The sequence below is a fragment of the Leptopilina boulardi genome, unplaced genomic scaffold, assembly GCF_019393585.1.
Source record: "Leptopilina boulardi isolate dan_hultmark-lab unplaced genomic scaffold, ZJU_Lbou_2.1 LbouV2_154, whole genome shotgun sequence".
NCBI classification, from domain to species: domain Eukaryota; kingdom Metazoa; phylum Arthropoda; class Insecta; order Hymenoptera; family Figitidae; genus Leptopilina; species Leptopilina boulardi.
The window spans coordinates 177,831-201,537 of NW_026137701.1; the positions used below are offsets into that span (position 1 = coordinate 177,831).

The 23,707-nt window shown below is 24.2% G+C and overlaps 4 protein-coding genes across 7 annotated transcripts; 3 read left to right on the plus strand and 1 right to left on the minus strand.

Annotated features, from left to right (window-relative positions):
• Positions 1 to 3,475: 3,475 nt before the first annotated feature.
• Positions 3,476 to 9,473, plus strand: LOC127276799 (polycomb group RING finger protein 3). 2 transcript variants are annotated; one of them, XM_051297452.1, is made up of 5 exons: positions 3,476 to 3,785; positions 4,120 to 4,417; positions 5,804 to 5,949; positions 6,028 to 6,171; positions 6,359 to 9,473. In XM_051297452.1, exons 2-5 carry the CDS (start codon positions 4,141 to 4,143, stop codon positions 6,482 to 6,484), a joined length of 693 nt encoding a protein of 230 aa, XP_051153409.1. In that variant the 5' UTR covers positions 3,476 to 3,785; positions 4,120 to 4,140; the 3' UTR covers positions 6,485 to 9,473. The 2 variants fall into 2 exon arrangements, with proteins under 2 accessions (XP_051153409.1, XP_051153408.1); XM_051297451.1 differs by having other exon boundaries at positions 3,476 to 3,683.
• An 803-nt stretch (positions 9,474 to 10,276) lies between these two features.
• On the plus strand, positions 10,277 to 16,691 carry LOC127276785 (symplekin). The gene is made up of 16 exons (XM_051297432.1): positions 10,277 to 10,476; positions 11,001 to 11,200; positions 11,354 to 11,587; positions 11,731 to 12,017; positions 12,114 to 12,343; positions 12,420 to 12,608; positions 12,713 to 13,158; positions 13,501 to 13,773; positions 13,858 to 14,041; positions 14,174 to 14,415; positions 14,522 to 14,700; positions 14,790 to 14,950; positions 15,084 to 15,219; positions 15,464 to 15,828; positions 15,940 to 16,032; positions 16,117 to 16,691. Exons 1-16 carry the CDS (start codon positions 10,423 to 10,425, stop codon positions 16,192 to 16,194), a joined length of 3,351 nt encoding a protein of 1,116 aa, XP_051153389.1. The 5' UTR covers positions 10,277 to 10,422; the 3' UTR covers positions 16,195 to 16,691.
• On the minus strand, positions 16,659 to 20,245 carry LOC127276786 (17-beta-hydroxysteroid dehydrogenase 13-like). Of its 3 annotated transcripts, none has more exons than XM_051297436.1 (7): positions 19,924 to 20,245; positions 19,017 to 19,188; positions 18,307 to 18,483; positions 17,680 to 17,826; positions 17,229 to 17,485; positions 16,942 to 17,067; positions 16,659 to 16,760 (listed from the first exon to the last, which is right to left on the minus strand). In XM_051297436.1, the coding sequence occupies exons 2-7, from the start codon at positions 19,158 to 19,160 to the stop codon at positions 16,694 to 16,696; spliced, it is 918 nt and encodes a 305-aa protein (XP_051153393.1). In that variant the 5' UTR covers positions 19,161 to 19,188; positions 19,924 to 20,245; the 3' UTR covers positions 16,659 to 16,693. The 3 variants fall into 3 exon arrangements, with proteins under 3 accessions (XP_051153393.1, XP_051153392.1, XP_051153391.1); XM_051297435.1 differs by having other exon boundaries at positions 19,017 to 19,193; positions 19,924 to 20,242; XM_051297434.1 differs by lacking the exon at positions 19,924 to 20,245 and adding an exon at positions 19,694 to 19,841 and having other exon boundaries at positions 19,017 to 19,193.
• A 297-nt stretch (positions 20,246 to 20,542) lies between these two features.
• On the plus strand, positions 20,543 to 21,815 carry LOC127276787 (uncharacterized). The gene is made up of 3 exons (XM_051297437.1): positions 20,543 to 20,757; positions 21,175 to 21,261; positions 21,649 to 21,815. Exons 1-3 carry the CDS (start codon positions 20,659 to 20,661, stop codon positions 21,679 to 21,681), a joined length of 219 nt encoding a protein of 72 aa, XP_051153394.1. The 5' UTR covers positions 20,543 to 20,658; the 3' UTR covers positions 21,682 to 21,815.
• Positions 21,816 to 23,707: the final 1,892 nt, after the last annotated feature.

Sequence of the window (23,707 nt, forward strand, 5' to 3'; positions counted from 1 at the left end):
CATTTGTCCAAAGAAACATCTTTACAAAAATAATAATATTTGAGCGAATTTAAAAATTAACAAATCACAATTATCTTGTTATTTTCTGATTGGTTAATTTTTAAATTATTAAATAATACAAAAATTGTTAATTAATTATTAAAAATTATATAGTTTGTTATTTCAATTATCTCAGTTATAAATTATCAGTAAATATATAATTAAATTTTTCTTACGCCAGAAAACATATGAAATATTGACTGAAACGTGTTATAAAATATAAACATTTTTTTAAAAGTCAATCGTTAATTGAGACGTGTTCTTAAACATAAACTTTGTTTAAAAATAAATTTTTAGATTGAAGAATACCTAAACAAATTTAACTATAAAGGTGCAAATATTTATCATAAAAAAAAATTCGCGGAAGTTGTTTCATCAATTAACGTATGTTGCACTTTGGTTTTACCACTTTTTTCGCTAACAGTTGTTCCAAAATAATCTTCAAAATAATACTGAACTTTGTGCGCTTATCGAAAATTATAAATAAAAATTCATAATGCTGTTGCAAATTTAATATTTAGTTTGTTTCGGAAATACAATTTTTTTGTATCCTAATCTACAAGAATTGTAAATTCAATTATTTAATTAGTATAATTATTTCATAATAAAGCATAAAATGTTTTTTGTTTGCATTTTTGAAATTAGAATATAATTATTTATTCAACTCTTTTAGTTTCAGGAACTTGTTCTTTAAAATGAATTAATGTTTCAGTAAAATATAATATTCAAAGTATAGTTCATTAATATTAATAGCTAATTGAACTTGTTTTTTTCAAAAAATTATTATAAAATTGTTTTTTATCACAGTATACTGAAAATAGGTCGTATAATCAAATTTTATCTGCCAATTTGATATAAATCGCAACTAAATTTAATCAAATGATTATATCTATCATAATGAATGTGTTATCAAAATTAAATATATATATAGAAATAATTTTCAAAATTTCCATCATTTTATTTTTGAACTATAAAACCAAATTTTAAGCATCAATGTGTAAAATAAAAAATATTATAAAATATAATCAATCATATTTAGAAAATAAGGTTCTGATTATGATTTAAAAAAAAAATAACATTTAAAATAAACTAAAAAAAAGAAAATAGTAAATAGAAACTTTTCATCAAAGAGGAACCCGATAAAAATGCTTCAATTATAAAGTATTAAAATTATCTCAGATTTTCTAAAATTCATATTTTTTTTTTGTGAAAAATTTTCTTCTTTTTCGAATAGTAACTCTAAATTAAACAAAATATACATGAAAAATTAATTAATTAATTAATTAATCAGCACGTCTCCATTATTTTTTTATCTGAAAACATCAAATATCACCTTCAAAAAAACCTACCAATTGAACCTAAATTGCAATTGAATAAGAATAATCAATTTTTTTCTATTTTTTTAGATAGAATGTTTTCCTGGAAAAAGAAAAAATCCTTTTCAAAGTCAAATAAAATTAATCAACATGTTTCTATTATTTTTTTACCTTAAAACAACATTTATTACCTTTAAAAAAACCTACCAATTGAACCTAAATTTCAATAGAATAAGAATAATCAATTTTTTTCTATTTTTTTAGATAGAATGTTTTCCTGGAAAATGAAAAAATCTTTTCAATGTCAAATAAAATTAATCAGCACGTCTCCATTATTTTTTTATCTGAAAACATCAAATATCACCTTCAAAAAAACCTACCAATTGAACCTAAATTGCAATTGAATAAGAATAATCAATTTTTTTCTATTTTTTTAGATAGAATGTTTTCCTGGAAAAAGAAAAAATCCTTTTCAAAGTCCAATAAAATTAATCAACATGTTACTATTATTTTTTTACCTTAAAACAACATTTATTACCTTTAAAAAAACCTACCAATTGAACCTAAATTGCAATAGAATAAGAATAATCAATTTTTTTCTATTTTTTTAGATAGAATGTTTTCTCTGGAAAATGAAAAAATCTTTTTAATGGATTTGGGTAAAATTTGGTAGGCTTATTTAACACATTAATCTCTCTAAAATGACGAGAGGATTTTTAAAAATACCCCCAAAAAAAAAAAATTTTATCGTCTTTTTTCCAAAATTTTTTTTTTTAATTGAAAAAATTTTTAAGTCGAAAAATTTAAGGTAATATATATTATAATCGTCTTCCTTACGTCAATACGAATCAATTGGTATATATAAAGTATAGATTTGATTGAAATTTAAAGAATTAATGTAAGGTAAAAAAATCATAAATTCTCATTTTAGCTAAAAAATGATGTGTTTAATTAAATTCAAGTTTATATATATGAAATAATTTTATTCCTTGCATTGAAACAAATCAATTAGTATATAGAAAATATACATTTGAATAAAATTAAAAAAATTAATGAAATTTAAGAAATAAAAAATTTATACGTCTTAGCTAAAAAATTGTGTTTTTATTTAAATTCAAGTTTAAACATAAAATAATTGTATTCCTTGCATTGAAACGAATCGACTGGTATGTATAAAGTATACATTTGCGTTAAATTAAAACAATTAATGAAAGTTAAAAAATAAAAAATTAACATTTTAACAAAGAAATTTTGTGTTTATTTAAATTCATGTTCAAATATAAAATAATTGTATTCCTTTTTTTAAACTTTCATTAACTCTTTCAATTTAAATAATAATAATAATAATTTAAATATATATCATACATACCAATCGATTTATTATAATGCAAGGAATACAATAATTTTATGTTTAAACTTGAATTTAAACAAACACAATTTTTTTATGTATATTAATTTCAGTGTTAATTTTTTGCATCATATAATGAGAAAGCAAAATGTTCATGAAATGAACATAAAGGACACCCTATTTGTTAGTAATATTATTTATATAGAACATTTCTAATTTCTTCCTTTTCCAATCGTTATAATTTCAGTGTGTAAAACTTTGTTATTATTAAAATCAAAAAAATGCTTTCCGTCGATCTTTATGTAATTTTCTACTTTCAATTTATTCCATGAAGAGGAACTATAATGTTCGAAACTACTTGGGATTTATATATCCAAAAAATCGTACTTAGGCCTTTTTATTACAAAAATTATTAGTCATTGGTAAACTTTCAAACAGTAATGAACATATTAGAACAGGAATAATTCCTGAATACCGATTGGATAAATTCCACTGTACCATCAAAATATAAAATTCTAATTGGTGGACAAATGTTACTTTTCTTTTTTCGAATTAAAATTACATAGTATTGCATACATATTGTTTAAAAAAAATAATTCTATTATAATATTATTAAAAATTTGTATTTATTTTAATAATAGACACGTATAAATTATAATATTTTACTGTCTAAAATTGCAAGTTATTAACTGAGATGAGTTGGTAAAGATAACAAACCCACTAAGACCTTCCGTTATTCAACGCCTTTCACCTTGGCGCTGTGGTCAGTTAATTTTTTTTATCAGCCACATTTACAAATATCAACTAAATACAATAAGCTTTTTTTTACAAAGTTTTTGTTAGAATCCTTATTTTTATTAACTGAAAACCACATGTGCCGTAAAAGGAATTCGAAATGCATTGTGCATATGTAAAAATACCAGTGAGAAATTAATTAAACAAGTGAAAATTTTAACAAAATTATCGCCACCCCAATTGAGGTTAGAATGCTATAACCCACTTTTAAAAGAAAATTATATAGCTTATAATAAAATCAATCAAGTGTATAAGTACTCAGTTAATATTTTAATAGTAAACAAAAGGTATCACTAGTTCCATGAATATTCACAATTTTTAAAAATAAAAAGTAATTGTTTATTATTTCAAAACAATTTCTGAATGCATCAAAAAATACTTATTCACGCGTGAATATAAATTTAATATATATTTTATTAAAATCAACATTTAAAGAGATATTTTCTTATAAACATTTTGCACCTATTTTTCTTTTTTTTAAAAAGTAAATAATTTTAAATATTGAACTGAATTAACAATGATTTCAATTGAAAATGTTTATTTTGAATGAAGTATTGAAATCAACTGGAAAATATCTAAACATAAAGAATATGGTATTTAAATATTTTCTAATATTTTCAGGTGGTAACTCCGGCCATTTAAATGGTGCTCACTGGTGCCATGGAGAGACGAATCAAATTGAAAACTTTGAATAGCCACATAACGTGCAAAATATGTCGTGGCTATTTAATAGACGCAACAACTGTGACCGAGTGCCTACACACTTTTTGCAAGAGTTGTTTAGTCAAACATTTGGAAGAGAAGCACACTTGTCCAACATGCCAAATAGTTATTCATCAATCGCATCCTTTGCAATATATCAGTTTCGACAGAACCATGCAAGATATTGTTTATAAACTTGTTCCCGATCTTCAAGAAAGTAAGAAATATTGTTCAAATTTTGTAATCAATTTAAAAAACGTTGTGTCCATTTAGCCCGCTAGCGGGAAAAATAGTGTCGATAGATTATTTAGCCTGCTAGCGGGATAAATGCAAGATTTTGGCTATTTAGTTCGCTTATTTTAAAAAATCACCAAAATGAGAACTATTTAGTTTGCAGTAAGTATATTTAAAATATTTTTTATTTTTCTTATTTATTTATTCTAGAATAATAAAATATATTTTATTATATAAAATGTATATTAAGTGCAATTAAAAATAAGGCAATCGTTTATTAAAATATATTAATGTGATTTAATACAAAGTTTATTTGCTCCAAAAATGAATTGTTTTGGTAGGGTTGTTTATATATTTAATTTAATTAATTATTTAATTAAAGTTGTGGTAAAAAAACAATTTTTTGTTTAATCCAAATTTATTGTAAGGAAATTGTTTAACTACAGGTATATTTATTTTCTAATAATATATAAAATAAATAAATTTCCTTGATGGGAATTAGAATCCTTAACTTTTATTTTTTTTCGTTGAATCAACGTTGGTAACTTCAGTTTTATAAAAATGTTCCAAAAACACGCTTCCTTTGTTGACGTTAAATTTCAAAAAATCATAACTTCCTTCATGTTCATCAAATAAAAACATTAAAAAATGCGTATTTTCTTATTTTTCATATAGATTTCGAAGAAAAATGATTAGGACAAAAAAAATTTTAAATTAAAATTTCCCGTGGAATGCCCCATACGTATTTATAAAATAAAAGAATTTTAATTGTATTTCAAAAATTAATTTTTATTTGCAAATTTAAAGTTTCAATAGAAAACAATTCCATAAACTATTTTCTAATAATTTGTTAGAAAATAAATATATCTGTTGTTAAACAGTTTTCTTACAATAAATTTGGTTTAAACAAAAAATTGTTTTTTTACCACAACTTTAATTAAATAATATAATATATTTTAAATAAACTACCCTACCAAAACAATTCATTTTGGAGCAAATAAACTTTGTATTAAATCACATTAATATATTTTAATAAACGATTGCCTTATTTATAATTACACTTAATATACATTTTATATAATAAAAAATATATTATATTATTCTAGAATAAATTAATAAGAAAAAAAAAATATTTTAAATATACTTAATGCAAACTAAATAGTTCTCATTTTGGTGATTTTTTAAAATAAGCGGGCTAAATAATCTATCGCCACTTTTCCTCCCGTTAGCGGGCTGAATAGACACAGCGTTTAAAAAAAAAACTACTAATTATAGAAAAATTTAAAAAATCTTTTTTTCAAACAGATATTTAGAATTTTTTAAATTAATTTTATTTAAAAATGTTTTATTTTTATTTCGCCTTCGGCAGATGAGATTAAAAGGGAAAGAGAATTCTACAGAGCACGTGGATTGTCCTGTCCCAAGGACATTTTACCAAATGCTGGTGAAATGGAAGAGGAAAAATCTTCTGCCGATACACACGCGGAATCTGATTATCATCGAGCGGATGAACAAGTAAATTATACGATAATTATTTTTTAATATCATTATTATAAGGCATGAATTTGTATTAAATTTTTCTTACTCTTACAGGTCAATGTTTGTTTGGAGTGCATGAATGCAAGCTTAAAGACATTAAGACGAAGATTTATCAGATGTTCCGCACAAGCTACCATAACTCATCTAAAGAAATTTATAGCGAAAAAAGTTCTAAATGGAATTGAAAAATATCGAGATGTAAGTGTTTTTTGTTCGCAAAAATTATTTACAATCTTTCTCCTTATTGTTTTTACAAAAAGAAATATTTTAATTTTCAAGTCACGGGAATCGGTAAATTTTGTACAAAAAAAAAAAAAAAAAAAATATTGTCTAATTCTTTTTCACTATTTAATTGAATACATTCTTATCAAATGTTTACTTTCAGATTGATATTTTGTGCAATGATGAGCTGTTAGGGAAGGATCATACGTTAAAGTTTGTATATGTAACGAGATGGAGGTTCCGGGATCCACCATTAAGGTTACAATATCGACCACGCATAGATATTTAAAGAAACTCATTTAATTACGGGCCAAGTGATGGGAAGAATTTTCTGTCGCATTTTATCTCGTTTTTTTTTTAAATTCCATTTGTCCGATATTTCTTAGTACTTATACATACATATATTCAACATGCATTGAATATTTAAGCAAACATTTATGATCGTGCGCAGATTTAAGAATGTTCAATTTTTTTTTCGGGTACCAAAGGTGAATTAATTTTAGTAGATTTTACACATTTCATGTGTCCTCCATTTTTTGATTAATTTTATCTAATTTAATTAATAATTTCTATTCGAATGCCCGCTTTTACATCAAGCCAAGAACTTCTTGCATCAAGCAAACGTTAATATTTAACATTTTTTTCCATTTTGTGGAAAAATTTTTAAAACCCAGTTTTTTTTTTTTTTTATCTAATTTAAATTTCTCACATACTTGACAACTTTGAAATAACAATGGATTCTAAATGAAAATTTATTATTACTGAAAAGTTACGGAAAAATCTTCATTTTTCACAAAAACAGACAGAAAAAATAATGTTTCTTTTGAAGTATTTTTTAATCTAATTTTATTCATTTTTTTGTCATTTCTTTGAAGTTAATATAAATTTTCAAATATTTTATAAATTTTAATAATCTAAAGTTAATTTATCATTCTATGAACATTTAAATTAATTTAAATTTTCATAATTTGTTAACATTTTAAAAATAAGTGTCAATAACAAAATTTAATATAGCCATTTTTATCCGTTTTTGTGAAATAATGTTTTTTTTTTTATTCAGAATCTATCGATAATTTCTTAGCTATTCTCGTTTTTTTTTTCAAAAGAGTTACAGAAAAAAATAATCTTTACAAAGAATGGAAAATTCATTTTTTTTATCGATTATTATTCAAATTTTTCTCAAATGCCAATTACTGAAAAATACACGTCTGATATGTTGAGATAAATTAAAACGAAAATGTAATCACTGCAAAAGCAAGCTCCAAAGAGCCGTTAGCTGATCTGTTTGAATTTTTTTTTAATAACGTTTATCATCGTGATAAGATTAATTTTGTAAAAATTATTTTTTAATCAAATCTCTATGACTTTCTCAGTTCTTAGTAACAGAAGAATATTGATTTTAATCATTATGACAGGATAATATTGATTTTAATTATAGTGACATTTTTTTTTTAATCGGCTCTAGTTTTTAACTGATTGAAAAAAATGGCTATATAATTAGCATTGATAGTTGACATCTTAATATATATATATATATTATATTTATACTCGAGTGATTAAACCACTCTCGTCTCAATCTGATTTTTTGAAGACTGAGATTGTCAAGTAAAAATCTTGACAGTTTTATCCTCATATATTGAACACAATTAAGTCGTTTTGCTAATTGAGTTTCAAAGGAGGACAAATTTATACATATACATTTATCTTTTAAGTTTTACAATTACATGAGAAGTACCGCTTTTAAAGAAATTTTTAAATATATAACATTTTTTATTGTCAAGATTTCTTATTGAAATTTTTATATAAATTCGTATTTAGTAAATTTTTTTTTTGTTTTTAATCAAAAAAAATTTTATTGAGATTTTTATGGAAATTCATGTTCTGAATGTCAATTACCAATATTTGTAAAAAAAAAAAAAAAAAAAAAAGAATTGAGGAAAATGATGGTTCATTTTCTTTTAGAAAATAATTTTACTTGATTCACGTCAATATTATATTATATTTAAAAATAATTTTTTATTTTACAGAACTATTGAATAAATTTTCAATTTTCAAGAAGTATTGCAAATACTTTTTAATTTTTGATCAAATTTAAAAAAGTTTTATTGAAACTGTGACATGATTTTTACTTAAAGACAACGTTTTTTTTACTGCGAAAAATAGAATTAAAACAAAAGTTGTAGTTTTAATTTAATGCAATAATTTAATTTTAGTGAACAAAGTGACTTAGCACTGGCATTAAGTATTTTCAACAACTAAAAAAAAAAAATATTTGTAACTTTGGAATAATTTTTATCGACTTTTGCGTATAATTATATATATTATTTATAAAGTGTAAATAATTCTAATTTTCAAGTGCAAAAAGGAATCTTCCCTTTCTTCCATTAATTACTTATAGCGTCGACCCGTACGTGTAATATTTACAATTCAGATAATTCTAACGAAACCAACAACTTTCATGCTTATAAAAAATGGACGATCGAACTTTTATTTAAAAATTAATGATGTTGTATAAAAAATATTTTTGAAGAAAAAACTTTTTAATCCCATGTGACTATTTAAAAAAAATATATATATATATGTATAAGTTAAGCATGAACGTTATTGGTTGAAAAAAATTTTTACATTTATATGTTTAAGAGTCGTAAGACTAGTGGGACTTCAAAGTAAATTTTACTTTTTTGTTAATTAAACGTTTTTTACAATTAAATAATAAAAAAAATTAAATAATTTTAAATTAAAAAGAATAAAATTTTACAATTCTTTAAACAAATTTAGTAATTTCTCAAATAAAAAATTAATTATTGTCGGTAAAAGTTGTCAATAATATGTATTAATAAATTAATAATTTAAATTATAAATGTTGATTGTGTGTAAAAAAAAAAATTGAGTGTATTTAGTTGTAATTTTTCAAATATTTTGTGGCTGAATTAATATTAATACTTTGAAGACCCATAATTTGGTAACTTAGACTTGATATTTTGCTCAACAATGATTTTGCGATGTAAAAAAGATATTTGTAAAACTAGATTTGAGAAAAAAAGACAGTCTATTAATATTAAGTGTAAAATGAAATTTTGAGCAAAATTCAAGACAAAGTATATCGCTTGTAGTAAACAAAATATGGAAATGTTGAAAAAAAAATTAAAGTGTGATTGTATATAACATTAGAGAAATCGAAAAAATTTTCAAGTAGCAGCATATGAAAAAAAGCTTGTATTATGTACACTGTGTGTAACGCTCTAAATTATTTAATAAATATGTTTTGTACAGTAATATATAGGTTATGTTTCCATTTTTTTATTTAATAATAATTAAAAATTTACATTCTCATATATAAATTACATTATAGTTGTCATATTTTCAAACAATCTTATTGTATAATTTTAAGCTTTACAATTGCCAATGAAGTTTTTTAATTAAATTAACGGTTCATATAACCTTTTTAGGTACCTCAATGAATTTATAAAATAATGTTAAATTTTATTTTAATAATTCAAAACGCTAAAAAATATTTAAGAAAATAATTTAACTAACCTTTAAAATATTCTTTTTCTTCTTTTTACTTCTCCATGTTAAAATTCGAATAGTAATAATGTTAATAATAAGCATTTTAAACTAAGCCAATATCAACAAATATATAAATTTAATTAACTATAATTGATTTTCATTAATGTAAATGTAATACATGATCAATAATTTACTGTAGATCATCACCTTATAATTAATAATTATAAATGATATGATTAAATACTGACAAATTAATGATAATTTTCCACCAATTATTATTAACTATTTTACTTCATTCTTCTTTACTTCCCGCGTATTTCAATTCGATATCAATCGATATATTTAGTTGATCACATGACTCAATCATATTCAAATTATCGTTATAATATAAAAATTAAAATAAGATAAATATTATATATTTAAAAATATAAAATGTTGATAATTTTAAAAAGTGATGTTTACAAGAAATTTTATATTATTTGAAAAATTGTTAAAAAAAAAAAATATTTTAGCTGAATTCGATAATCGAATTCTCGAATATGCGCCCTTTCAACGTGTCCGGACATGCGCACCACAACATTTCTATAGGATTTTGGGAATAATATGTGGGACATCGCGTTGCTTTTAAAAGAGTAGATATTTTTATTTAATGTATAAAGGGGAATTTAATTATTATTTATTTTAATAATTATTACACATGTAATAAGTGTTTTTATAATGGATCCTCGTTTACATAGACGGCCTGAGCCAGAAAAAGAACCCTCCGAGTTGGTCAGTGACATAACCTGAAAATTTAGAAAGTTCAAAGAAATTTCTTTTTTTTGTTTGTTTGTTTAAAATTTTTTAAAAAACTAATAAAAAATATGCAATTTAATTCAATTACGGGGCGAAATTATCAGTATTTTTTTTATCACAGCGAATAATTACCGTGTTTTTACAAACATATAGACGAATTGTTTTTTTTATACAGATACAATATAAGCGGGATTATTTATTGTTATTTTCATTAAGATTTATCAATTATTTTAATTAAAATAAATTAATAATAAGCGTAACAACGGGAAAGTATAAAATTTATCGTCAAACACTTTTTTTTCAATTTTTGTTTGACCTGACAGTTGTCATTGTCAAACTTAACCTAACAAAATTTAAAAAAAAAAACAGAATTTTGTATAAATATATTTTTTTTTATTTATTGAAGTAAAATTACTATTAATAAATTTATATTTTGTATAAAATTATTTAAATTTGAAATTAATAAATAATATTAATTAAAGGTAAATTAATTTTCATAGGTGATTGAATGGATCAATGAGGCATCAATATCTTCCGATGAAACTACCAAAGTAACAAATCTCTGCAAATTACAAGAGGTTGTTATTAATAATAAAGATTCCCAATTGTTACATATTTATTTGGAAGAAATTTTACAATTTTCTTTGGATAGACATGCGGAAGTGAGAAAAGCTGTTAGTGGATTTATAGAAGAAGCTGGGTAATTTAATTATTTTAAATGACAATTTAATAGTTCACTTACAATGAAAAATATTTTTTTTAATTATCTAAATTATAAATTGCGTGTAAACTTGATTCTGTTTTTTTTTCTTTTTTTTAATTGTGTCTTATTTAAATTTTCTTTTATTTTTAGAGAAAAGCAACCCGAGGTCATTCCACGTTTAGTACAAACACTTTCGAGATTAGTGGCTGACGATGCACCGGCTGTCGCAAAGAGAGCTCTTAGGACAAGCGGTAGAATCCTTAGAGCCACCTTAAAATGGGTTGCAAGTGCTCCGATTGTTACTTCAGATATGGAAACAGCTTGGACACAACTTAGCAAGCTCAAAGTTCAGATTATAAACATGATTGACAGCGATAATGATGGGTATAAAATATATTTTTAATTTTCAATTTTAATTATCAATTTAACGATAAATTTTAATTGAAGGGAAATTTAATTGTCTTATGATTAAATATAGATCTATAAAATTAGAATAGTATTAAAATTTACTGTAATGTCTTTCATAGAATTCGAACTCAGGCCGTGAAATTTCTCGAAGGAGTTGTTTTAATTCAAACCTATCCAGATCCAGATAGTCCAAAAAAGCCCGATGATTTTTCACTTGAAGATGTTCCATTGACATTAAAAATTGCACGTCGACGAAAATTGGAAGAAGAAGCAAATCACGTTATGGATCTTTTAATTAAATTTCATGGATCACCTCACGTTAGTAGCGTGAATTTAATGACATGCATGGGATCATTGGCACTTGTTGCCAAAACAAGACCTCAATTCATGTCAAACGTTATTCAAGGTTTCTTTTAGATTTCAATACATTTAGTTCCTTTAAATAAAAAATTATCTTTCTCTAAAAATGTAATTAATATTTCTTTAACTGTTTTTTTTTCAGCCTTACAGCATTTACAACACGATTTGCCGCCAACATTATCGGACTCACAAGTTACAAGTGTACAAAAACAATTGAAATTAACTCTTCTTGGATTATTAAAACATCCGGCAAGTGTTGAATTTGCTCAATCAATAGCAAAACAATTGACACAACTAGGAGCAAAGGAGCAAGAAATTATTAAAGCTTATCCTAAACCAGAGGATATTCGAAGAATGAAAAAACGTTTACAAGTAAAGAAGTTTAAATTTATATTTAATTAAACTAATTTTAATTTTTTTTTTTTTTAATATTTTTTTTCTATAATAGGAAAATGCAGCGAATTCGGCGGCAAAACGTGCAAAACTAGATCCACCAATTATTCCCGTAGAAGAACTGGAACCCGTTCCCCTTCCAGTGCCGCCTCCAAAAATGCCGGATTTAGTTGAACTCTCTGAAAGTTTTATCGCCGAACGTCTCAGCGTTGAAATTGCTTCTGATCTCGTTATGGATAGTATGGTAATTTCAAAAATATATATTTTTTTATCATCTACCATAAATAATTCAATTGAAAAATAAAAGGAACTAAAAGAAAAAAAATTCTCTTATTTAATATAAAATAGGCTTGGGTTCCCGATACAATGACGAAAATTTTTCAACGGGAATATCAACCAACAGCAACGACAGACATTATTATTCAACGACAAACAATTGCCAAATTGCTTGCAACTCAAATTAAACAAGCCATCGTTAAGAAGAACAAGAAAGATTCAAAAGATGAAGACGCGGTTATGGAGGATTTGATAAAAAATCCTACCATCACTGTTGCCGAGGCGAAGAGAGAACGAAAACGCGAGAAGGACAGGGAAAAGGAGAAGGAGGCAAAGGCTTCATTAGAAGCGCATGAGAAGTCTTTGGCTAAAGCAAGAAGTCGATTGAAGGCCTTAAAGTTTTCCGAAGTCACGAAACCACTCAGTCGGAATGTTAAAGAGAATATGTTATTGATGGCAGTGCACAGAATATTAAACGCCGAAAAGGTCGCTGTTCTTGGCGGTGTATCCGAAGTTAGGTAATTTCAATATCAAAAGAACAAATTAATGTTTCAATAATTTTTCATTTTTTAATCCTTTGAGGACTAGTGTTGCTATCAGGCAACAAGAACATTTTTTTATGCTATCAAGCATAAGTTCCTTGATTTTTAAAACTGAATTTAGGATCAATATTTTTCATTTATTCTAGTAAATTTTCAATTTCAAACTCTGGTTTTAAGAGAAAAGACCTGCTAAAAATCTTGTTTAAAAGTAAAAAATAGTTATTTTTTAAAAAAAAATTTCATCCTCAAAGGATTAAAGTTTCTTTATTAAAATAGTTTTTTTTTCCTCATTGGAAATTGATAATACAAATTTTCTAGAGCAAAGATTTTAACGACAGTCGCAGCGACTTTTAATCCGGATATTCGAAGATCGGTTCTTCAATATATCACAGATGACGTTAGATCACGATTAGATTTGGCCTTGGGTTGGCTGTATGAAGAATACGCTTTATTGCAAGGATTTCAACGGAGAACGACTTTGTGTTCAAAACCTCAGGAAGCGCCACATCAACCTTATAATTCTCTTTTTTGCACTTTAGTGCACGCTATTAATGCAGTTCCTGGACGTGATCGTGATTTACTACTATCTAGGTAAGTTATAAATAAAAAAAAGATTTTTAGTTTATTATTTTTAAAAATATTTTCAAATACATATCTAATTAAATTTTTTCTCAGGATTTATTTGGAAGCACCATCGATCACGGACGATGCTATTGAGGCTCTTAAAATGGTTTCATTGGAAGAGAATCGGGGATTAGCGCCTTTGAATCTTCTAAAAGAACTGAGCATTCGACGGCCAACGAAACATTTTAACTTTTTAAATGTTATTTTGTGCCATACTGGACACGAGAGCAATACGGTAATTTTAATTACTTTAAAAAATTAATATTTTAATTGTTAATCATTTAATTAGAGTTCTTGGATTATTTACTAAATTAACAATTGAATATGTAAAATTTGCTAAAATCATTTTATAATTTTTTTTTTTTAGATTCGTGAGACAGCTATCAATTTAGTAGTGGAATTACACGGTCGACCAGAATTAAAAGTTATGATTGGAGAGTATGCCATGCTTTATTTAGGTTTTCTAAGATTGCAAAGTCCTCCGGAAATTGTTTTCGGAATAGATCGTGGTCGACCAAATTTAAGTGAAAAATGGACAGAATCAACAACTAAAGCTTGTCTTGGACTTTATCTTGCCCTCTTGCCTGAACAACAAATTTTGATTCACGAGTAAGAATTCTTTAAACACAATTTTAAAATTTTTATAATTTAAAAAAATTTTCAGCAACAACAAAAACTGTATATTTTTGGAAATAAAAATTTATTTTTCAAACAGATTAGCGAGAGTTTACACTTCAATGGGAGCGGATGTAAAAAGAATAGTTCTACGATTAGTGGAAAGTCCAGTAAGATTATTAGGTATGGCAAGTCCACAATTATTGGCTCTTGTTGAAAATTGTCCAAAAGGAGCTGAAACTTTGGTGACGAGAATTATTCATATTCTCACAGAGAAAGGTGATTGTAAAAAAAAATAAAATATTATATTAATATTTTTTTCAATAGAAGAGAAAATTAATGTTTCTACTTTTTTTTTCTATTTACAGCTGCACCAAGTACCGAATTGGTACAAAGAGTTCGTGAACTTTATCAAACACGTGTATCGGACGTGCGATTTCTTATACCAGTTTTAAATGGTCTAACAAAAACAGAAGTTATTGCTGCCTTGCCCAAACTTATCAAACTCAATCCCATTGTCGTGAAAGAGGTAAAAAGACTTAATAAATTATTTCAATAAATTTAAGTAAAAAAAAAAAAAAAAAAAATATATAAATAATAATGTAATTTTATATTTGTAAATTGTTTGAATAATTTTTTTATATTGTAAATTTTTATTACAGGTATTTAACAGGTTACTAGGAACTCATAATAACGAAAGTGGAGTTCCACATACATCCCCAGTTACACCCGCTGAATTATTGATTGCTTTGCATACGATTGATCCCGCCAAAGCTGAACTGAAAACTGTTATTAAAGGTATTTATTACTTTTGTTTAATTTCTTAATTTTCATTTTTTTCGTTCATTTATTCATTTTACAACTTAATATTTATTTAAATTTTCAAAAAAAGGAATAATTATTTTATTAATTTATTATTGATTTTTTTTAAATTTTTAATTTAATTACTGTACAATTTTATTGTTTTTTTTAACATTTCTTCTATATTTTAATAATTTAAAATATAATTTTTTTTACAACTATTTTGTGTGTATTTTTTCAGCAACATCATTGTGTTTCGCTGAGAAACAAGTTTATAGTCAAGAAATAGTTGCATTGGTGATTCGAGAACTAGTGGAAATAACGCCATTGCCAACATTGTTGATGCGAACAGTAATTCAGAGTTTATCACTCTATCCGCGTTTAAGTGGTTTCATTATGAATATTCTCCAACGTTTGATTGTCAAACAAGTGTGGAAATATCCAAAAGTTTGGGAAGGTTTTGTGAAATGTTGTGAACGAACTCAACCTCAAAGTTTTGCAGTTATTTTGCAATTAACTCACGTGCAATTAGCTGATGCTTTGAAAATGAGTCCAGGTCTTAAAAAACCTTTATTGGCGCATATTGATGCATTTACTGAAAATCAGGTAATTATTCTTTTTAAATTATTGTCTAAAATAAAAACAAATTAGACTCTATAGTAATTCAGGAGCCTCTTTTTTCGATTAGACAAAATAAATATTTTTTTGTTTTTACAGAAATCACATATTCCAGTGTTAAAAATGGATGCAATACGAGGTACTGTGCGTGAAGACTTTTCTCGCGGGAATCCACACGACAATTTCGATATTGTGAGTTTGATTTTTTATAAAATCTATTCTAATATTTAGTTTCATTCATTTAATCGTATTTATATACATTAAATTATCTCTTAGGCCCCACCAGGAGATTTTCCAATAGAGGAAAAAATGGAGACTGATCCCTCAGAACCGGCACCTCCAGGATTAGATTGATTTCATTTTAAATGTTATATACGCATAAAAAATAATTCGAATATCGATAACAATTTTTCGATAAACAAAAACACTAAATGCCATTATAACACCAATCTATTTTCTATATTTTATTAATTTGAAATGTGAAATGCTCTATTCATAAAAAAAATATCTACATTTCTTTTATAGTAAATTCAATTCATAAATTAGTAATTGAATTTGGTTCAACATTAATGAGAAAGAAAAACAAAACATATTTTATGAATTTAGACACTAGATAAAATATTGTAAAAAAATATATTTATTATAAAATTAATGAACATTCGATTGTAAACTTAAGAATTGTGTGTATCTTGTTACACAATGATATACAATGTTACATTTTTTAAACTGTAGTTTTTGTTTAATTTCATTTGGCGAAAAGTATTAAAAAAAAAAAAAACCGGAATATTGAAAATTGAACTATCTTTTTTAAACTGAGCAAAAAAAAAAAAAAAAAAAAAAAAAAAAAGTTTCGTCATCCAAAATCAACACCAGTGTCAAGTAAATCCCTCAGCATGAAAGACGCCTTCTTCGGCAGTATTCTAAAAAGTATGTATATATTTTATTAAGCTTTCTTTAAATATTACTAAATTAATTTTTTTAAACTAATATAAATATGAATTATTTTTAAAAATTACAAATCATTATTATCAGTATATTCTAGGACTATTTAATAATATTTATTAATAACGATTTCAAAAAAGAAAATGAAAAAAAAATCACCTCAAGATGTGACCAAGATATAGCAAATAGCCAGGAACGCTGAATTCCGCATAATTCCGGCGCACTCCATCTAAAATTCTTTTTGCCGCTTCCGTCGCTGGCATTGTGCCAAAGTAACTTGGTATCCTGAGCAGAAAAGATAAATTAATTCCTTTTAAAGTAGAGAAAGAACCTTTTAATTTGCAAATTTTTTTACAAAACTATATTGTGAATTTAGGTCACAGTCCTTTTTCCTCTAAAATGTATATATATATATATATATATTTATATACTACAATATAAAGTACCTGAGACGAAGATCTTTGGCAACTTCTGCACCAACAATAAATGGATAAACATGTATCAATGTAATGATAATATTACTGTTTGAGTGTCTTAATTCCGTGTGCAATGACTCCGCTAATCCTTGAACTGCAAATTGTGCCGTGGAAAGAGGAACTCCACCTCCACGAGTCGCTCCTGATGATAAGCCAGCAACTGATGAAAGAACGACAATGTGACCTTTTCCAACTCGTTGCATTCCTGGCAGAACTGAATCTAAAAGCTGGATTTCCGTTTGCTAGGTGATTTTTTTCTTTTTTTTTTCTTTTATATATTAACAAAATTTATATCTATTTTAAATTGAATTCTATATAAAGGAATATTTTTATTTAGAAATTTTTTTTTATATAAATTAGTTTAAAACAAATAAATATTAAATATAATTTAAATTTTTTATAGAAATTTGATGTTTCGTACCCAGAAGTGACTCAAAACCGATACGTCCATCGTTTTTCTAATTTCCGGAGGATCCTGCAACGAACGAGGACTTGGAACACCGCAGCAATGTAAAAGCATCGTAACTTCTCCCAATTCAGCTTTTATATCGTTTACTATTTGGGTAACCTGAAAATTAATTCTTAACCAATCGAATATTATGTTTTGAAAAAAAAGGGATCTGAATTACTTTTTACTCTATTGTAGATTTTCGTATTTTTCCGCTTTTAAAAAATAAAATAGAATTCAATTATTTCTTTCAATATTTATTTATTTATTTATTATTATATTATATTCGGATTTTATCTAAAAATATTTAAATATAGTGTATCAAAAATAATTCAATTAAAATAAAAAAAAAACTACTGCTTTTTTTGATAAATAAATGAAATCGAAATGTAATAAAAAGAAAATAAAAGCAAAATTTCTGTAAAATTTTTCCAATTTACGCTTATTTTATTTTGTGAGATTTTTAAATTAATTGCAATATATATTTTCTTATTGAGAAAGTATTTGGAGAATTGGTTTTTATTATATGCAGTAAAAAATTGGAAAAAACCATCTAAAGTGTTTTCAGATTCTTTTTTTTTTTTCTTTTTTTTTTTTTACTTGTTTTTGGTCAGTAACATCACAAATGTAGGGCCTCGCCACTCCCGATAATTGACAAGCTCGTTGAGCAGTTACTTCGCAATTTTCAGGATTGATATCGACGCATGCCACAATAACTCCCAAAAGTGATAGTTGAATAGCTACTTCCCTTCCTACACCGCGACCTGCGCCAATAACCTGCACAAAAAAAAATTGCTTCAATACTGTAAGAAATGTTCAAAACCATGAAAAAAAAAAAAAAAAATTCAATTCTCCCCATTGACAAATAGAACCATCAATTTATGAGAGAAAAATATTTTATGACTCTAAAAAATCAATTCGTTCAAATATTGAATCAAATGATTGATTCTTTTTAAACATCGGTCACTGGCGAACACACAAAAGAAAAACAACAATGAAATTCTTTTTTTTTTATTATTGTTGATTACATATCGAAAAACTCTATATGAAAGAATTTTCGTTTCACGTAAAAACTAGCATTTTTTTTTTTAAATTACATTTTTCATCGAAATTAAAAAAATGTTTTAACTTTAAATTGAACTAAAATTAAAATTAATGAAAATCATTATTAATGATTAAAATTTATAATTAAACTTTAAATTAATGTCGCTTTGGAAATTTTTTTTTTTTTTTTGTAATTGTTTTAATCAACTTTTTTTTTTATACCGGATTTTTCCAAGTGACCCTCTTTAAAATAAAAATGTTTTTACCATTGCAACTTCGCCGTTGAGACTTTTTAGAGGCGGTGGTTTGAATGTTCTGTAGCAAGCGACCAAAATTGCAAACCATATTCCCACTAGAAGGGTAATGAGATCTAGAGCTAGCACAATTAGGGAGTAAATCCTAAGTAACATTTCCGGTAGTTTAATTTTTTTGTACAAACTACTCTGAAAAAGAAAATTCTTTTATTATTTGAAACGAAATTTTCCAATAAAATTACGTTTTTATTATATTTTCAGAATATAAAATAAAATACACATTTTTTTTCTCTTGGAAAAATTTGATACAAAATTCTAATTGAACAGAGAGAAAGTAATTTTTTATATATTTAAATAAATTAAAGAAAAATTTTTTCTTCAATTTCAAATTATTTCTAAAAGAATAAAACTTTTTTTTAATAGTTTATAAAAATAATAATTTTTTATAGAGTCAAAAATAAACTTGGAAAATTTTTTTTCTCAAATTTCCATTGTAAAAATGTAAAAAAAAACTTTTAAAGATTTTTTTTTAACAGAGAAATATTTCAAATATTATAGATGGAAAAACAGTAGTGAATCGCATATCTCTCCAATTGTTAAAAATGATGAGATAATGAAACAAAAATGATAAGCTTTACTCCTAATTTTTTGATATAACTTATATTAAGTATAGAAAGAAAAGAACTTACCATTTCAAAAATTAATTAATTTTAAAACAATAATATAATTAATAATAGAAAATAAATTGAACCACGTGCTTTGAATAATCAAATATTTTAATTTACATTGACCCTAAGAAGAATTTCAAAAGACGCACGTTCGCAAGAAGAGCGATAATTCAATTAAAAAACATTTCTGAAAGTTTTTTGATTATAAAAGTGTAGAGTGGTGATATTTGTAAAAATTATGAATTGTTTACCTTTTATTTGCTTTTATCTTTTGTGGCTCATATGTCAAGTTTATATTTTTTTTCTCAGGATTAACGAAATCAGAACTGATACAGATTAATCAAAGTCGACCCCATCACAAAACAGTAAGTATATTAAAAAAAAAAAAAAATTGAAATAAAAAAATAACATAAACAGAAACCTCAATAAAGACAAAGTTAAGTAAATTTTCTAAAGAAAATATATGTATAGACAATTTAGCGGAAGTTTATTTCATAAGACAGAGCCCTCTTACGGATAAATTTTTATTTTTTATTATAATTTGTTCAAATTTATAATAAAATGAACCTTGATATTTTAACTTTTTTTATTCAATGAAATAATAAAAAAAAAAAACATTTTGCTTAAATCATAAATAAATATAACCTCAAAAAGATGTGAACAACTCTCTCTCCATATTAAATATAGGAAAATAAATAAGAATATAATAAATAATATTTACAATAAAATAAAAGTTGTTTCTATATTAATTCAAGTTTTCATAGATAACAGTCATAATAAACCTTATATTTTAAGAAATATTGATCTCAAAAGTAAGAAAATAAAAATTTGAAATTAAATTGAATCGCATGCCCAGTGTAGAAAACTTGGCACATGCGCATTAAGCAATACACTTGTACATGACAGCTTCTTGCAGTCGTACAAAAAAAAATATATTGTTTTTAATTGAGATTAAATTATATTTTTAACGAATACATTAATTCAAAATGTGGTGGGAAGCAATTCCCTCTATGGCTATAATAGTTGGAGCTTTAACTATTGGATTTGAAGCATCAAGAGGATTTCATTTATTGTTTTTTGGATTCGTAAGTATATCATTCTTACATAACCTTTCTGCACATTATTTGTATATTTTTCGTCTGCTATCTATATTTTTTAAATATATATTTTTTTATTGTTCATTTATATAACATTTACTTCATTAATTGAAAATTTATTCAATTATTTTTATAATTTATTTTTCCGTAAAAGAATTTTACATTAAAAACTGAATTCTTTTTATTTGCATAACAATAAGTTCAATATTGTAATATACTTTTGTTTAATATATAATTTAATTTTTACTCTAATTTATACATTGTATATTCCAAAGTAATTTCGAAAATTAATATTTATAAAATACCGTTTTACTTATTGTTGAATTCTTTATTCAAATAACAAATTTCCATGAATGTAGTATTCAAAAATGATTTTTAAATTTTTTGTTTATTTTATTTTTACAGCCTTATAGAAGGATTCTTGATGAAGATTTTGATCGAAGAATGTTCGTACGAGATGAGCGAATAAGTGGTTCTCCCTATATACCAATGGTAAGTATATTTAAATAAATTAAAATAAGTGTAAAATTATTTTTAGAATAATATAATATGCGCTATTATTTTTAACTGTACAAATATTTAAATTTTCAAAAATTGTTATCATAATAAGTGCTATTATTTTTATGGGAATATAATTCAAAAATTTTTAATAATTAACTATATATAATAACAGGCAAGATTAAAATGAAAAATTATTTATTTTTATCAATAATGAATAATAATCAATTAACAATAACAAAAAAAATTGTTAATTGCATCCAAATTTGGAAACTTTGAATTTAATAATTCTCAATTAAATTTGTTTATTTGTTTTAAAAAAAATTTTAAGTTAAATTTATATTAATTCACATATGTAATTATTTCTTAATTACGTTACAGGGTCTGGACAGTCTTCCGGATAAACCGAAATAATAAATTTATAATATATAATTCTATTTAGGAAATATAATTAATTACTTTCAAAATATAAGAATAGAAATTTAAATGTTTTCGTTAAAAAGTATTAATAAAATTTGAAAAAAAAGAAATAAATGTAATTTCTATTACTATTTTAGTATTCCATTCTACCGAATGTAATATATATTTATTTTTAATTAAAGCATCTTTTCATTTTTATTAATCATTTTTAAAATTTAACGACCCTATAAAATCGAACAAAGAATTTAAAAAAACATTCGTTTTCTTTCTTTTGTAACTTTTCTTGTAGAATTTTTGTCTGATTGTTCCTGAATTTTATTAATTTATTTACAATTAGATTATTTTGATTTTTAATATTGTTTTTCATTAAATAAGTATTGATTTTTATTATATTACATCATTAGATGATCATTAATGTAAAAAAAACTTAAATAATTACGTATTAATTTTATATTTTCATTTACTTCATAAATTTATTGGACCACATATCTTTTTTTATATAAATTATAAATTATTATTATTTTTTATTTATTAAATTAAAAACCAATACTTCCTCTACGGAGGAAGTAATAAGTACAAGAATTTTTTAATTTAAAAATATGGGTTAAATTCTATAAATTGAACTGGTATTATCCATTGGAAATATGTTACTAAAAATGAAACAAAAGTATATCATTTTCTATCTTCGAAAAGACCTAAAGGATCCTCTTAACTTATATAATAGAATTTCTTTTTTGAAATAAAATCCTCTTAACCGACATAAGAATCCCTTTAATTGTACACGGCAGCTATTTTAAAAAGCAAATATCTTATTACTATTTCAGAATTTAATCAGTTTACTTATTAAATATTTATTTATTCTGCTTTAATCAATAGTTAAATTATATATAATTTTGCAGCACGATGCTGGAACTAAAAGGATTTATAAATTGTATTGAAAAAAGGATTACGTCTGACGTATTTCCTGTTGTAATACAATGCCTTCGTCTTTATAGATGGTTTCGGGTTTTTTTTTCTTCTGCAAAGCAAATTTGTTTTGTATTTTTTAATATTTTCAACGAAATTAAATTTTAATTAATATATATTATTCATTTTAATAATTATGGGATTTAATAGAATATTAATAAAAATTAATTACTAAATTTATTAATTTTTATTAATATTTTATTAAATTCAATAATTATTAAAATTAATAATATGTATTAATTATAATTATAATTTTTTTTTTTTTTTGAAAAATACTAATTTTTAGAAATATAAAAATATGAATTTTTCCAGCAGGTGATCGTACTGAAGGAAAAAAAAATTTTTTTTTCATTCATGATTGAAAAAAGAAGGAGAATAATTGACAGTCTTAGAAAAATTCAAGGATAATGTATACGTTTCAAAAAGGCTCAATTATATAATCGTGTGATTTTATGTCATTAAAAGGCTTGCTCGTTTCAAGTAAATTATACAGTACAATTGTAAACGCCTCTTAGCAAATTTAGGGCACATAAATGTTTGCAGGTTTCTCTGACATTTCGTATGCAGCCATACGTTATAAGTTATAACATGACGACTACGCTAGCTGGCTACCATGTCCAAATCCTCACTCAAAATTCATGCTAATCTTTGATTCTCTTTGATTCAATGACTTTATTTCAAACATAAATTCTGTACTCTTATATCGTCATCCTGTCGCATAAAAAAAAGTTTTACATTTTTTTAACACACGTCCTTTCTTTTTAAAGCTCTTTTATGGTTAAGAATATTTTTATAGGAACTTTTTTTATATTTAAAATAATTTTTTACGTAATTTTTTAAATAATAAAATAATTTAAAGAAACAAAATTTTTCAATAAAAAGTAGAATTTATTTATTTCTTATAATTTTTAATATTAAATTATCAAAATATAATCTGTAAATATATCTGATCCAAATATAAATCTGTGATTTATAAAATGCATATAGCATAAGAAAGGAAAAATTGTGACAAAAATTGTTTTCTTTCTTTTATTTTGATATATATCTTAATTAA